This window comes from Geotrypetes seraphini, chromosome 19 (assembly GCF_902459505.1).
Source record: "Geotrypetes seraphini chromosome 19, aGeoSer1.1, whole genome shotgun sequence".
In the NCBI taxonomy this organism is placed as follows: domain Eukaryota; kingdom Metazoa; phylum Chordata; class Amphibia; order Gymnophiona; family Dermophiidae; genus Geotrypetes; species Geotrypetes seraphini.
Genome location: NC_047102.1, coordinates 33,100,822 through 33,117,348, shown reverse-complemented (window position 1 = coordinate 33,117,348; position 16,527 = coordinate 33,100,822). Strand labels below are relative to the sequence as shown.

The 16,527-nt window shown below is 43.2% G+C and overlaps 2 protein-coding genes across 5 annotated transcripts in view; one reads left to right on the top strand and one right to left on the bottom strand.

Annotated features, from left to right (window-relative positions):
* The window catches only part of LOC117352133, a 1,164,809-nt gene that overhangs the window by 389,841 nt on the left and 758,441 nt on the right, over positions 1–16,527 (top strand). The gene's annotated exons all lie outside the window — the stretch shown is intronic.
* The window catches only part of MUC6 (mucin 6, oligomeric mucus/gel-forming), a 103,769-nt gene that overhangs the window by 35,139 nt on the left and 52,103 nt on the right, over positions 1–16,527 (bottom strand). For all 4 annotated transcript variants that reach the window (XM_033928259.1, XM_033928260.1, XM_033928261.1 and 1 more), the window contains exons 18-26: positions 15,536–15,785; positions 14,473–14,525; positions 12,943–13,049; positions 10,817–10,968; positions 9,641–9,782; positions 6,779–6,889; positions 4,194–4,379; positions 2,310–2,549; positions 369–525 (exon numbers count right to left, since the gene is read on the bottom strand). In XM_033928259.1, coding sequence (XP_033784150.1) covers positions 369–525; positions 2,310–2,549; positions 4,194–4,379; positions 6,779–6,889; positions 9,641–9,782; positions 10,817–10,968; positions 12,943–13,049; positions 14,473–14,525; positions 15,536–15,785 — 1,398 coding nt within the window. The remainder of the gene's footprint in view (positions 1–368; positions 526–2,309; positions 2,550–4,193; positions 4,380–6,778; positions 6,890–9,640; positions 9,783–10,816; positions 10,969–12,942; positions 13,050–14,472; positions 14,526–15,535; positions 15,786–16,527) is intronic.

Below are 16,527 nucleotides of genomic sequence, written 5' to 3'. Positions count from 1 at the left end.
CTGACTCAAACGATTTATGTTACCGTAATTCTAGACTGAGCATTTCAAACGCAGTCTTTGGGATATTATACAGAACTGGTCAGCATCAGCACTTGAATTCTATGGCCTTTTTTTCCCTATTATTTGTACATTTATACTGTGAATGTTTTATTGTAAGCCGCTTTGGCTCAAGTGGGATACAAATGATGTAAATAGATTAAATAAATACAAAAACAATCCTCGTGGTATGTACAGTAGTACCATGTAACTACACAGAAAAAAAGTACGGTAACATCCACCTCAGAAATGGCTGCTTCTGAAATGGTTCTAATCTACATCAGAATGCTCATGAAAGGAATCCAAAATTAAAGAAAAAATGTGTAACTTACGACAGAAGTCTGGCCTTCTCCAGTCGACGCAGACTCCCTTATCAATACAACTCTTGGCGTAGGCAGCGATGGCGTCACACAGGCACTCGCAGTCCCCCCCTAAGTCGCAACCACAGGAATCTCTCACACAGGAATCGTAATAAGGCAGTTGCTGCACCTGTGGTAACCAGAGAGCAGTTACTGAGGCCGTAAGGCCTTAAGGGCCCCTTTGGCAAAGCCGCCGTAGTGATGCTGCCACAGAAAATGCACCGAAGCCCATAGGAATTGGAGGGCTTTGGTGCATTTATCGCGGCAGTAGCACTACCACGGCTTTGTAAAAGCGGCCCTAAGTAAGCGTTGTAAATTAGCCATGAAGCAGTGATTAACTTGTGTAACAAGCAACGGAAGTTTCTTTTTGCATATCGGAAAGCTTCTTTCAAATGAAGGAGTTCAATATTGCTACCAGTCAATATGTTTCAAGTTTACTGATTTCTAGATATACCATCTATCATATATATCTCAACATTTTACAATAAAATACTGTACATAAGTAAAAACAGTATATACAGAAGTATTAAAAGGCATTATTAACCAATAAATAAATAACACAAGGGGGAACAGGGCGAGGGGAGAATTTAATTACAATGAGATAAGTTTAAAAAAGAAAAAGGAGGAGGGGAAAGGGGAAAACATGAGGAAAGGTAAAAAAGAGAAAGGCAGTTAGCTTCCAAAGACAGGAAGATTCTCATACCTTGAATGCATCCTTGAATAGGAACGCTTTGAGCTCAGATTTAAAGTTTATCATGGAAGATTCTAGTCTGAGATTTTGAGGCATGGCGTTCTATAATTGAGGGGCCAGTAGCTTTATTTCCGTGTCCATGTGTATTGAGGTGGATTCAGTTCAAACAGGGGTAGAGAGATCTTCCTTATCAGTCCAGGGAAATAGAACCCCCTTTGTTTTTTTGGATGTTCAGAGCAAGCATATTATTATTGAGCCATTGGCTAATTTGGTCGAGTTTCAGGTTTATTTTGTGAATATCTCCGGGATTGTTGTGATTCAGGGGATGTAAAAGTTGGATGTAGTCAGCTTAAGCAAAGATAGTAAAGCCTATGGATTGAGCAAGATTCGGTAGGGGAGCGAGGAAAAGGTTGAAAAATAGTGGCGATAAAATGGAACCCTATGGTATCCCATGTTTTTGGCGGAAAATTTCCGATGCAGAGCTCCCGGCTTTCACTTGATAGGTTCGATTCTCAAAGTAAGAGGTAAACCAATTCAAAGCTGTGCCCGAAGTCCCTAAGGATTCAGCAATCTAGTTTCCTGACCTTCCAGTCACATTTACCCAAGAAGCCTATGAAGGGTAAAACTGGTTGGAGGGATCTGAGAAGGACATGAAATAGGAAATTCAACTGCTTGAAGGAATCTGTGGAGGATCCTAAAAGGTGTTTAAATGTTTTTGCACTGGAACTTGGTGGATTGTAATTGTCTTCATTGGTCTGAAGAGTTGTTGGAGTTGTGGTGCTAACTGGTGTGCTGTTGAAGACCTGAAAAGGATACGTTCTGAACTTTAGGTCTGTTTTGTAGTATTTAAAAGACATATTTTATGGGACACATATTTTTGGCACTTGATTATTGATCTGGGGGTATTTTACACTTAGTAGTGTAAACAGTCAGTTGAGCCCTGATTTCAATTTTTTTACGGAATAGTTTCCTTAATAAAATTTTATATGTTATATGTAGAGCGTATCCCACTCTTGTGGGGTTTTTTTTTTCATATTAACCATTTTTTGATGGCAGTATTAATAATCAGTTTTTCTTACCAATACCAGTGAAGTATGTAGAAAAAGACTAAACTGGGGAAAATGGAACGCTTTAACATGCAAAGAGAGTATGGCCTTCAAAATGGAGAAAATGGAGGTTGAACGTCTAGAATGAGGTGTGACCCACTCCCCAGACCCACGTACCACACTGTGGCACGGAGCAAAGACTTGGCTGTTGATGATGGCGCACTTCTTTTCAGCCCACGCTTGGCGATATGGGTTCTGACTGCAGGGGTCCACGATGAAGCTCACGTCGCCACACGTGGGCTTCTCTTTCCAGGAATTGATGAACTCCAGGTGGTTGGACACCACATATCTGCTGCGCATTTCAAAGTCATCTTTCATGTTGCCATTGTAATTTCCGCACAAGCCACAGATGCTGCTCTGTAAGAAGAAAGAAAAAGCATGAGGAAGGGATGTCATCTCCTGACATAGGCTTTCCCAACCATATGAATCCAGTGAAATACAAGAAGGAAGAGGCATAGTTAGCGCTAGAGGAAACGATTGAATGAAACGTGCTCCCTAAACTTAGGGAGGTCACAATTCCACAGGTCAGGTAATTTATCTACTTAACTTTATGCAGATTTTCAATCACTGAAGTCCTACTTAAACTATTCCATGTCCCATATAGCTCCACACCTGTCCAAGCCCTACAATATTTAAACAAATAACTTTCCACCAGACATTGAACTGACATGTTTTTTGGCCCCAAATGTTTATCATGGATGATATATGCTGCATAGGTCACTTTGAATATCTCCCACTGACTGTCTGAGCCCAGATAGATTGCTGCTTAGAGCAGTGGACTAAGAAACAGGCACGTCAGAATCCAAATGCCATGCAGATTTTGGGCAAGCTACTTAAGCCTCGATTGCCTCGGACACAAATTTAAGATTACAAGCCCGACAGGAGAGAAAGACAAACCAGGAAAAGGCAAGATAGAAAGAGAGAGCGAGAGAATCCAACAAAAGATGCAAGAGGTAAAAGGGGAAGGAAAAGTTACATAGCAGAGAATAGGACAAGACCAATGATAAGCAGAGCTGGATAAGCAGAGCGGTGGAACTCAAAATGTTGGTAAGCAATGTTTGTAATGTATTGGGAAAGAGAGTAGGTAGTTTTGAGTGTGTAATTTGATGTGTGGTATAGTTGCAGCACCATCCTGAAGAAGATTCGAAACACGTTGGTGGGGAGCATTGCAACAACACAGCTGAATTATGCCAAGTTTATTAATGAAAGTAATGAATTGATAAGTTAAAAATAATGAATTCTAAAACATAAAGAGACTGAGAAACACAATGAATTAGAAGCAACAGAAGTAAAAGATGAATGGCACTATATAAGTATGGAAGAGATAAGAAGCATTATTTATTAATATTTAATATAAAATAAGTATTTGCAATAGTCACGATATACACAGGGTGAGATCGGTGAGAAGTGCTGCTACACTGATAAAATATCATCAGGGTAACGTTCTGAGAATCCCCAGTGTTCAAATATCTTTGACTAGTTTTTTGCAAACTTGATTTTATATGGAAAGAGATATTTATTGGAACTTTATTTGATTACTTGCCATACAGCCTGTTGATTAGTTGAATTGTATAACAACAGACACATAAATGTAATGCATGCTGATACCGCGTTTTTGCTAGTATTTTATAATGGCATTGGGATAACTAAATGGAGACACCCAGTTATAGAACTGATCCCTCCCCTAAATGTGTTAAATGCAGGGCTTCCCTCTGCCATGTCATCAGTGATGCGGCAGAGGGAAGGCCAAGGTGGGGCAGGCCACGAGTAGCCTGTCCAAACTGCTGCCTCTGCTTGGCGTCCACCACCACTACTGCTGCTGGTTTAGGAGGCCTAGAAGTATGTCAGGTTACTGAATTGGTGAGTCTGATTTTAGGGGACAATGGATAGATTTGAATTGATTCACCGAAGTGAATTGGTGAATCGATTTGAAACGGCGAATCGGGCTGCACTATTGAGCATGCTATAGCTGACAAAGCATTGCCGGTGAGCTCGAGTTACCTGTCCATGCTTCAGAATCTTAATGAAGATATTCATGTTCTTGTTCCAGAGAAGGCTGATGGTGAATTTTCCTGGGAGAGTGATATCAAACACTAGAAAGAGACTGTTTCTTTGCACATGGATGCTCTGACTGGCATTGGTCGGCGTGATGATGTATTTGCCATCAGTCAGCTTGATTTCTGTGGTCTGGAAAGCAGTTATGTAACATGCGCTTATTTCTACTCTTCATCTGAAGCATCCAGTACTAGGCACCCATTCATACTATGCAAATGCGTCTCATGCATATTCATTAGGGATGTTCTGGACACCCGACTTGCTGGGAGTCCCCCAGGATAGGGTTGAGAACCACTGTACTACAAACAATAAATACAATCACTCTGCAAACATAGGAGACAACTTTTCTAAATGATTGGGAGTGCCCAAGCCCCGCTCCAAACCCCACCCATGCTCCACGCCTGATCCTGCCCCCATAATAATAGTACTATTTGAAAAACCATTTTTTCCATTCATTTTCATATATACACACAATATAATCTTGTTAACAAAATGGTTAACCACAAAACTAAACTACACAAAGCAGACTGTATGGCGCTTCTTACCAGAACACAGATAACCCCTATGCAAATACAGGACCACAAACTAAAAATAACCTCTTAGATGCCAGACTCTGTATGCAGTAGAACATCAGAAAAAGAGAAACAAATGCATTTCTTCCTGAACAGTGTAAAATATAGACAGCTGATGTAAATTCTCAAAACCAACATATTTCAATCACTAAATTGAAAATAAAATCATTTTCCTACCTTTGTTGTCTAGTGATTTTATTTTCCTAATCTTATTTTCCCAGTCTCTGGTTGAACTTCATTCTGTCTGTGCACTTAGCTGTGTTTCCAGGGCCTTCTTATCCATTTGCAGTTTTTCTCTCCTTCTTCACTTTCTGCCCTACAACGATCTTTGGAATTAACTTTTAATATTCAACTCTCTTCAATTTTTCTGCTTCCTTCTCAAATCTATTTACTGTTCCATGTCTTCCCATAATGTGCACCATCTCCTCCCTCTTTCTTCTCAATTATTCCCATATTTTCTTAAACAGCATTTCTTGCATCTCTCATCCTTTCCCATCCCTGTGCAGCATCTCCTCTCTCTTTCTCTCCCCCCCCCCCCCCCTCTGGTGGTCTGACATCTTTCTCCTTTCTCCTCTCCTTCCCACAGTCTGACATCTGTCTCCCCTCCTTATCTTCCTTCCTCCCCCTTTGAGGAGTCGCATCTCCCTGTCCTCTTCCCCTCAGTCTTACATTTCTCTCCTTCCCTTTCTCCCTTCTAGTGGTTAGGTATCTCCTTTTCTCTCCTTCTCTTCCCTCCTCCTTCCTACCATGGTCTGGCATCTCTGTCCTCTCCTTCCCTCCCCCAGAGGTCTGGCATCTTTCCTTTTTTGTCTCCATTCCTGCAGTCCAGCATTTCTCTAATAACCTCTCCCCCGATCCTCCAGTGACCCCCCTCACTTCCATTCCATTGTCCACCAACTCTCTCCCTCTCCTCTGTTTCCAGACCCGTTATTTCTACTCCTTCATCGTTCCCCACCCTCAGTCTGGCATTTTCCCTCTCTTTGGACCCCCTTCCTCCCTCTGTGTACTTCTAATTGCTACACCAAGGGGTCCCCCATAGGCCAGCATTGTCCGGCATACCTCTGGCCTCACAGTCTCACTTTAAAAACCAATTACAGCCTGTAGAGGATCACCGGTGCTGTAGTGATTCTAGTAGGCTGCCAGTGGCCTCCGCTGCATGTTCCCTCTGCCATGGTCCTGCCTCTTTTCTGATGTAACGTCTTGTGGTCTGGGATGGACCGCAGCAGAGGAAACGTGCAGCAGAGGCCACCAGAAGCCTGATAGAATCGCTATAGCACTGGCGATCCTTTGCAGGCTGTAATTAGTTTTTAAAGTGAGGCCAGGGGGACACCGGACGAGGTGGAGAAATGGGGGAAGCATGCCGGTCTTCGAGGGGTGGGGTCCCTAAAGCTGTGGGGCCAAGGGTAACGTGTCACGTGATGTCCCCAAAATATTGGGGGTGCTCGGGCATCTGCAGAGCTGGTGCCTATGTCTGCAAGCACACCTTTTGCTAGGAGAAGGCACGCATCCATCTAGAAAATGTTAGGATGTCATCTGCTGGTAAATATGTGACACACACACACAGAGGGTCTGTCTCCATGTAGATTCATTTCCTTACCAGTGAGTTTTATTACCACTGAATCTCTCGCTTAAGGCAGCGTAAGAAACACTCACACATCTCTTTCCTGGTCATGTGAGTGGCCAAGAGAAGCTAAATATCGTCCATCCTTTAAGTCCTGGCTGCTGCTGTCCACGCCCAGTTAGCTGGCATTTTGTGTGTGGGAAAATACATGAACTTTGATAGGATTTTACAGATGGAATCATATCAAACTACCACACACATTGCTCTGACACATTTTATATATAGCTCATTCTTTCTCTAGCAAAGTGCCTACAAAAAGTCATCTATGCTAAAGGCTAGTCCTGCTAAAAGGGAAGGAACAGAAAGGCCATAAATCGGCCACAGGTCAGTGGTTTTACCCCCAGGTAGATATTAATGGCCCTGGAGCACGTGACTCCTGTACTCCCACAGATGACATTTTCTGTCACAATTCGGAAGCTGGTCTCTGGGCTTCTAACCGCACAGCCATCCTGGAAAAAGAATGAGATCACAGTGCGTGAACGGTGTACGGAAATACAGTTTAACAATTCAAAGTATAAAAAGGCTCAGCATTTCTATACACATGGTTGGTTACTTAGTAACCTAGTAAATGACGGCAGATAAAGACCTGAACGGTCCATCCAGTCTGCCCATTAGTAATAGCCATTATTAAAACATGATTCAATTAACTTATCTCCTCTTTGATATTTCTGTAAGGGCTACAAGACCGTAAACAACTGGCTCAGGCAATCTGCAGGTCCTGGCTGTGCGCAGTCTTATAAGACCATCCCTGTTAACATTCTAAACTGCGAGGGGAAAGGGGATTAGCATGTAGAGAATGACACGAGGACAGATCTGTCCCCCATCCCCACAGGAACTCAATTTCCCTGTCCCATCCGAGTGAGTTTTGTCACTGTCTCTGTCCCTGCCCCATTCCTGTAAGTTCTGCCTTAACCGCACAAACCTTGGACACTTATGATTTCAAAGTATTTGAGGCTTGTGCGGATGAGGACAGAGCTTGCAGGAACGGGGCAGGGAGAGGAAAAGAACTCGCCAGGATGGGACGGGGAAAAAAATTTGTCCTCGTGTCATTCTCTATTAGCATGCTCTGACAGGGCCACCCTGGAGCAGTTGAACTAGTCCCACTTTAATCGAGTCTTACATTCCAAATAGCAGGAAATTTAAATATTGTCATCAAACTTCTTAATTAGCAGGCATCTTTGCTCTGAGAAACACCCTCAGCGGTAAGTAAACCAGAAAATAAATTTTATGTTATTGCTAGTCTGCCACATAACATTTTTGATCATTAAAAGAAATTTGTTGCAATGTCTTGTGTCTGATGACGACAACGTATTGAAAAGCAGATATAATCCTAGGAAGGACGCACCACCAGTGGACATTTGTCTAGGCACAGGAGAATGACGTGGATATGGTTCAATCAATGATCTGAAACAATGTCAAAACACAGAATTTCATTTCTGAAAATTGGCACTTAACAAAATAAGATAACACTCTTTTCAGCTACGTGGACATAATAACATTCAGAATTTAGGAAGCTGGTTGGTTGGACTGAGCACTTTTCAGCCGCCCCCCCCCCCCCCCCCCTCTCGTAGAACAAAATATTGTCCTAATCATTAACTACTAAGATTTAAGTTTTGAAACCAGAATATTTTGAGTGCTTTTTTAAAGATCGTAAGTACAGTGGTACCTCGGAATCCGAATGCCCCAGAACTCGAACAACTTGGAATTCAAACTTTTTTTTAAATGAAATTTTGCCCCGGAATCCGAACACTGCTTTGGAATCCAAACGTACGGGAACTGCAAGCGTTGCTCAGCCCAAAGCTTCCCCTCTGACGCAGCTTCCTGTTTCCGCCAGGGAGGGAAGCTTTGGGTTGAGCACCGCTTGCAGTTGCTGTTGCCGATCTTGCTGCCTATGCCTACGGAAGCCCGATCTTGTTGGCTATGCTGGGGGGGTGGGGGGGATGATCTTGCTGCCTTTGCCAGGGGGAACCAATCTTGCTATCTCTGAGTTTGTGGGACCAAGGAACGGATTAATCCAGTTTCTATTATTTTCAATGGGAAAAATTGTCTTGGAACTCGAACGTTTTGGAACTCGAAACAGGGTTCTAGAACGGATTAAGTTCAGATTCCATTTAATAATGGGAAGTGTGTGATGCAGTGGTTAAAGCCACAGCCTCAGCACCCTGAGGTTGTGGGTTCAAATCCCACACTGCTCCTATTTTACACATGCTTTTAGGAAATTGATAGTAAATTGGCTTACTGAGGGAAACTTGCATCAGGGGCAGGGGAGAGGGTTCCCTTAGATGCACTCTCCCCTGCACACCTCTTCAAGTCTTCTTTTCTTCACTGGAAATGAGCAGGGTCTCCTACCACCTGCTTGTGCCAGCTAGCCTGCCCTCTAACATCACTTCCTTGGGTGTCAGGTCAAAAGCGCGCTGGGACAAAGGCGCAAACAGACAATTGAGCGCAGCGCGGAGGTGCGCGCTGAAAAAAATTACTGTTTTAGGGCTCCGACGGGGGTGTGTGTGTGGGGGGGGAAACCCCCCCCACACACACACTTTACTTAATACAGATCGCGCCGCATTGTGGGGGGTTTGGGGGGTTGTAATCCCCCACATTTTACTGAAAACTTTACTTTTTCCCTGTTTTTAGGGAAAAAGTTAAGTTTACAGTAAAATGTGGGGGGTTACAACCCCCCAAATCCCTCACAACGCCGGCGCGATTTGTATTAAGTAAACTGGGGGTGCTCCCCAACAAAACCCCCCGTCGGAGCCCCTAAAAACAGTAATTTTCTTCGGTGCGCGCCTCCGTCTTGTGCTCAGTTGTCGGCGCACGCCTTTGTCTTCCGCGTTGTTGTCTATGAACCCTTCCTTGTCCCTCAGACAGGAAATGATGCCAGAGGGAGGGCTAGGGCCAGTATGAGCAGCAGGAAGGAGTTTCTACTCACAGCTGGTGAAGACTAGGGGGGCATACTGGCACCTAGGGCACTCTGCACCTGCACCCCTCTTTCTACTCCACTGCTCCTATTGCCTAAAATGGATCTGTGGTAAATATGCATATAAATACATTAGTGCACAGTAATATGACTGCACCTTTTCATAAATCTAGCTTTAAGTTTTGAGTCTTAAATAAAAGGTCTGAAACCAGCTGAAAAAGGAAGAGAAAACTTCTCCCAAAAAACATGATATCGGGGGGAAAGAGTTCAATAACACTAGAATTACCATCACTAGGGTATATTCACAGTTGCCATCAAACACAAAGCGCTGTCCATCAAAGGTGGTGATGTGACCTTCCCCGTAGAGCACGCAGGTGGATGCGCAGTCCACATTCTCTTGACACTTCCATTTACCTTCTCTGCAGATACTAAATTGGGAGAAAGGCAGATATATTACAAGGGCTTGGAGTCTTCTATACAGTTCCTTTCCTAGAAGATAATATGTCTAAAAAGGTTTGACTTTTCTAGAATCAAAATACTCGTATACACACAAGACCCCTGATCCCAAAAGTTGGGAAGCTTTTATAGTCACAAATACTCAGAGACACGGGGTCCTCCTAGGGAAAAATCCCTGTTGAAAGACCCACCAACCAATCGCCGCATCAGAACTAGAAATTATAATTTGTGCTTTCAGATAAATGTTTGCCACTTGCGATATGCTGAAAATGTTCACAGTTGGGTTACAGCATTAACCAAGAGCTAAAACAAAAGAGTGGAGAGTGTGGTGGAGTGGTTAAATCTCCAGGCTGAGCACCCTGAGGTTGTGGGTTCAAATCCTATGCTGTGTCTTGTGACATTGGGCAAGTCACTTAATCCTCCACTGCCCCAGATGGATTTTCAGCCCACCAGGGCATATAGGGTAAATGCTTGAAGTACCCGTATGTAAACCATTCCCAATCGCCTTCTTTTCCATTTAATGGTGCAGTGTTATGTTGATGAAATTTGAGTTATGGACAGAAACTTTCCAGTTTACGCCATTATGCAAGAGAAGAAGTGAACCAACCTATTCATATCTAGGCTGTGCTATTTTGAACTGCTTTTTTTTTTTTTTTTAACCAAATAAAGCAACAAGGCAAACAGTTTGCAATATCTAATGTGGAAAACACAAAAAGAGCAAACTGGTCCTATACAATAGAAGATATTCTTCACTACAAATGCTCCAGGGTTTTACATAGGTTTGCCCATGGATCTGCTTTAGGGGCAATAGATTACTGGGCACTGGCCTCCTGTCTTTGTGACAGAGGGATCATCACCTTCAATGAACTAATAGCCTCTGAATTGCAATCCAACCTGTTAATGCCAAGTACAATAATTATTTCAAGATCTCCTGAACAAGCATTGCAAGAGCAGCCCAAGCCATTGGATGAGGCACTAACACAGCAGTTTAAGACCGAGTCCTCACCAGCTCTGGCAGTCCTGCTGGACCATCTCTCCATCCTTATATAGACCCCCACCATAATCACAGGAACATTTCTCAGCCACCACGCAGCTGCCATCCAGGTCTTCATACAGCCCATCAGGGCAAACGCACCCAGCCTGACATTTTCTGTGTACCTGCAAAGACAGCAGAGGAGGGGGGTGGGGGGGCAAAACAAACTTTTCTCCCAAAGTCTTTTCTTTCTATAACATTTTGCGGGTCAATATTTAAACTTCTTGGTTGGCGTTTGTTTTAAATGCTGCCCGTGGTTTTTTAATTGTTCATGGTTTTCAGCACCACTTTCCGGGCAAAGCAGGGAGTAGCGATAGCAGCAATATTAAGTTCACACTCTGGATCTTTCTAGGCAGCATCTCTTAAAAAAATTATTTTGCTGTCCTAAAGCTGGATAGTTATCTGGATAGCAGATTGAATATTAATGATGAAATATGGAATTCTGCATTCAAGGAATTGCCAGCTAGGCTACAGGATGCCAGAGGATGAACCTTTTAAGGAACCTTTATGTTGACTGTATTCCCATTTTCCCTATTTATTGTCACCTTTATTGCTACAGTTTTGTGGCTAGGATTCTCCAATAGCCAGCTAAAAACCCATCTGATAATTTGTCACCATCTCTGGGGAAGCGACTAAAGTCTCTGCAAACAAAAAAAAATCCCAAGGTCTTAATAAATTCTATTAGAGCAAACCATTTGTAATAACAGCCGGAACCTCATCTTTTTTACAGAAGTTCAAACATGTAACTTTTGTAGACTGCTTCTGGACCCATGACGTGTCATTCTCAACATTTCGGATTCGCTGCTTTGGACGCTTTTTCCCAGAGACAGTCGCCTATTCTTGATGGGGCATTTGCTAAAGATTAACGATCTGCATGAGAATGCAATGTCTCTAGAATCAAAGAGACCTTGCTTACGCAAGCCGAAAGGCTTCACACGCACAAGCCATTAACCCTGTGTGATGCCCACAGGCAAAAGAATTTGGACTTAAGCCGGTAAAATATCCACTTGGCACATTATTTATTTATTTAAATTCCGCATGTCCTACAATTGAATGGGGATTATCCTGGCACGTAGGTCTGGGTGATTTTTACTGAATTCTTCCTCCTCCTCCCTCCCCCCCCCAAGTATGCATCTAGTTTACAGAATGCTAGCATTAATGTGTATCGGAAATGCCAACTATTGGCACATGGCGCACTTAGGCATGCCAGCTTGTACCAGCCATTGGCCTGTCATAAGTGGCATGCAAACTTGACTATATGCCAATGCTCTATACTGGCTTAGGTATACCTAAGTGCCATTATAGAATCAATGCTAAATGCTCCCTATTGTGGCATTTAAATCAAAGTCAATAAAAAAGAACTCAAAAGGGAAAACAGACCCACCCACCCCCACTCCCCGGGGGAGAAGAAGAAGAAACTACAAGTAGGGGTCTGGCACAATGTTTTCCAACCAACAGAAGAAATTTATTCAATAACATTGAAGCTTGAGAAAACAAATGTATTGACTCTTTGACTCACACGGCATCGTGTTTCTTGCGTCTTTTGGCAGACGTTTACGTTTGAAATCTTGAGAAGATGGTGAACTGCTTTTATTTCTTGGAGCTTTATGAAGATTTTGGGTTCAAGTAGAGCTGAATTCCCATATTGTATAAGACATTGTGTCTCCTGAGGCAGGCAGGTTACTGCCGAAACGCAGCACCATGTCAGTCAAAGAGTCAATACATATGTTTTCTCAAGCTTCAATCTGATTGAATAAATGTCTTCTATTGGTTGGAAAACATTGTGTCAGACCCCTACTTTTGGTTTGTTCACGCCTAGATCAAGGTGCCAGGTTATAGAATTACCCCTATAACATTTATAATCCTAATTGTGTCTCATTCCACTGGATGTGAAATGCCAGAATTCCATGACGTTGTTATCTATTGGTTCAGACACGTTGTGACATCCTTCCCTCCAGGCTCAGCCCCAGCACTGACCAGCAGCTTGCACACGAGCTGGTCTCCTAGAAATCTCAGACATATGAAACCCATTTTATAAGCTGACCATATGCTAAGAGAAGTCTCTGCCAACACTGTCACTTTACAGAGGTGCAACTCACACAGACAATTCCAGCTGCCCGCATTTGACAGGTAGGGGCACAAGCTGCTCCTTTGTCTTGGGACATCACTTCACATTCTTTGAATATTTTGGGAGCAGTGCACGTTACTAAAAAGAAGAGAAATAATGGGGTTATTGGGGAAAGGGAATCTGTGGGAATGTTCAAGATAAAGAGGGAATAATATTAAAGTGGTATATCGGAGACTAGAGTTCAGGAATGGGCAACTCTTGGCATATCTACCTAAGCTGGCTGCACATAGCTGCCATTAGTTGTCTGGCAAATTTTGAACTGCTATGCACTTTTCATCACTTTACGAAAGTTTTTTACGCCTGTGATGTGTGGTAGGTAGAGTGGGTTTCCCTCACCGTATTACTGAGGCTTTTTCTTTCGTTTGCTTCGACATGCATTGCTCGCAGTGGTGAACAGCTAGAGGTATGGAGAAAGGGGAGGGGGGGCAGAGACGAGGGTTGGGGAGGGGTGTCACCGCCCTAGGAGGGGTTGGGGAGGGGTGTCGCCGCTACACCACTGGGTAGGATTCACGCCTGAGTGCTACTCTGAATCAGGTGTGCACCCTTTATAGAATTGCACTTAGGGCCAGATTCTGAAAAGGACATCTGTATCCTAATCAAGGACCCCTAACGCTTCCTAACTTTGGAATCTGCACACAACTTTCAAATGGTGAAATGGCTGCTATAGGTAACTTGATGTTGAACGAGATCGCCCATAAGAGCCATAGAAGACACATGTTGCTTCTGAGCAACAATGCCAAATAAAGGGTTAATTGGCCACGCCAGTTTTCAGCCAATCAAAATAAATAAATAAATAAATAAATCACCGATTAAAAATTCTGCGTGGTACTCTTAGGATGTCTAGTGCCGCCGAAGTTGAGGCACCCTCTAACGCCTTTCTGAAAAGTAGGTAGGGTTAGGGAAAGAGAATAGCCATGGTTGACTTAGGCATTGCTAAACGTCCCAGTTAGGTGCTGGTAAATTACATCCAGTACAACTTGGCCTAACATACCAGTGCCTACCTCTAGGATGCTTAAGCGTGCCTGGGCACCTCTAGGCGGGATTCTATAAAGGACGCCTAGCAGTTGATTGACAACTACGCCACGTGGCGCTGTTTATAGAACCAGGCCCGCCCTGAGTGCCAAATTTTTTTCATTCTCCCAATTTAGAATTCCCCCCACCCTCACCCCATAGCATTCAAAGCTGTGCATGCAACTTAATTTAATAATTGGCTGTTAAGTGGAGTTAGCAGCCAAACATTAGCTTAAATTGGTTTTAACTGGCACCAGTTGGCAGTTGTACATAGAGGTATGGGGTGGGAAGGGAAGGTGTGAGTGGCGCAGAAGGAGTGGGGGGGGGAGAGAGAAGGGCTTGGAGTGGCACCTCCAACCCTCACTACGCCACCGCCACCAATATATCTATTTTTTTCCTTCAGAGCTCATGTGGTCAGGACATTTCATTTTTTGGAATGAAAGAGAATTCTAAGTGAAAGGCGGGAGAAAGAAAAAGGCAGAATCCGTACTTTCCAAATCCAGTCGCAGGCCAATGCAGTTCAGCTTCCCATCAGTGCAAAAACTACAGGAAAAAAAAAAAAAAAAAGACAAGAAATGTTTCATTCAGCACAGACACTAACGGCCGCGCGGCAAAAGCCCCGAAGCCCTTTAAATCTCTATGGGCTTCGGGGCTGTATCTGAATTCAAGGAAGCATTGAACAGACGCTTAGGATCTCGAAGGGACAGATGGTATGGTCAGACAGACTGGATGGGCAATATGGGGGCTGAGATTTAGCTGGCTGCGCTCGGTGTTTTGCTGCCAACAGAAATTCGACGCCAGGCCTTGTCCAAAAATCAGCGTTGGATTGCTGGGTTTGCAGAGCTGAGAAAATTGTGACCTTGGCCGATGAAGTGCTGAATACTGGCACTTACATGGCCAGGTGCTGACTCTGCCCCCAGAGCTCTCCTGAAATAGCTGGTTTTGAAACAGACGCAAACCAGCCATTTTCAGTGGCAGTAACCAGTTAAGTGTCACTGAAAATGGCCAGTTAGTCCCAAACAAGCAATTGAACCAACCAGGAGCTGTTTCTGGCCAGTTAAATCGCTTTGATGGTCTTTATTTGCATTCATATTCCTCAGTTTCGTCGGAGGAGGAGTCTAATGGTTAGAAAACCATGAGAACCAGTTCAATCTTCCATTACTTTAGGTACAGACTTTGTACCTGAATACTTCAATGACAGTATTTAAATAATAATAAAAATAAAACATTCAAAGGTAACTGCATCCCCTGCTCCTACTGTTTATCATTTCTAAAGCAGCACTAGAAGTATACACAGCACTGTAGATTAAACATTCAGATGACAGTCCCTGCTCAGTACAGCTTACAGTCTAATCAACAAAACAGAGCCCCGATCTGCTGACTCCCAGTTCACTGCACAAACATGTGGCCCCTGCCTTGATCGACTGTGGAGAATCTCTTGCACACAGTCAGCCTTGCTCAGTTTGAACTGAAACATGGTAACTTCCACTCCGTACAGGGTACACCCCTCAACTAACCCCACCAATGCCTTTGTTAATGGTTGAAACACTCACCAGGTTTGCCCATTGTATGATGTCGGTTGACTGGGAAGAATAATTTTGCCGTCTTCCAGGTAGCATGGACACTGGGACTTGGGGACGCATATTTTCTTGTGATCCAAGTACAGTCTATCGGGACAGTTGCAGCCATCAACAGAGGTGTATTCCTGGGAGCACTCCAGGTTCTGCTTGGTCAGAGACAGGCAGGTGTGTCCACAGGCTCTGCTGCTGTAACTGAAAGTCTGGTTCCCGGTACAGGTGATAACTAGAGAAACAGAGCATTTATTTCCGATGAGAACTCCCACAACAAAATATACGGCATGCTCCAAAGCGAAACAGGCAGTGAGTGAAATATGTGTAGGAAGTAATCATGATATTCCCTGTTCAGAGCATGATTGGAAGGAATAAAGATAGAGGCAGAAAGAATGGGAAACACAAAATAAAGATCAGGAATGACACAGTGAAAAGGATTGTTAGCGTGTAGGAAACTTTCTCTATTACTTGTATCTTCTCAATAAAGGCAGAAGAATGTACTCCATTTAATAAAAAGCTCCCTGCCAGGCTTCGGCTTTGACATCAACTCCAGCAGTGGGGCAGTGAAGCCAATACTGGGCAGACTTCTAAACAGTGTGATAAGGTGGTGGCTGTAGCCAGAAGGATGCTAGGCTGTATAGAAAGAGGACTAAGTTCAAGTTCAAGTTCAATTTTATTTGATGTATCGCCTATAACAATTTCTAAGCGATGTACAATAAAATATCATAAATGATAACAAATAGTGTTAAAACAAAACTTCTTAAAATTTTTGAAAGGCAAAAATTTATAACATACAATGTTAGAACTTTAAGGAGTTACATCACAAACTTGATACATTAGGGAAAAAAAGGGAAAAAGTTACAATATTCTCAATCTAATATGGGAAAAACATTAAAGTTGCATACATAAGGAAGGGGCAAAAATAAAATTAAGAGATTAAAAATTGAGCTTGAAAAACAAGGAATATATAAACC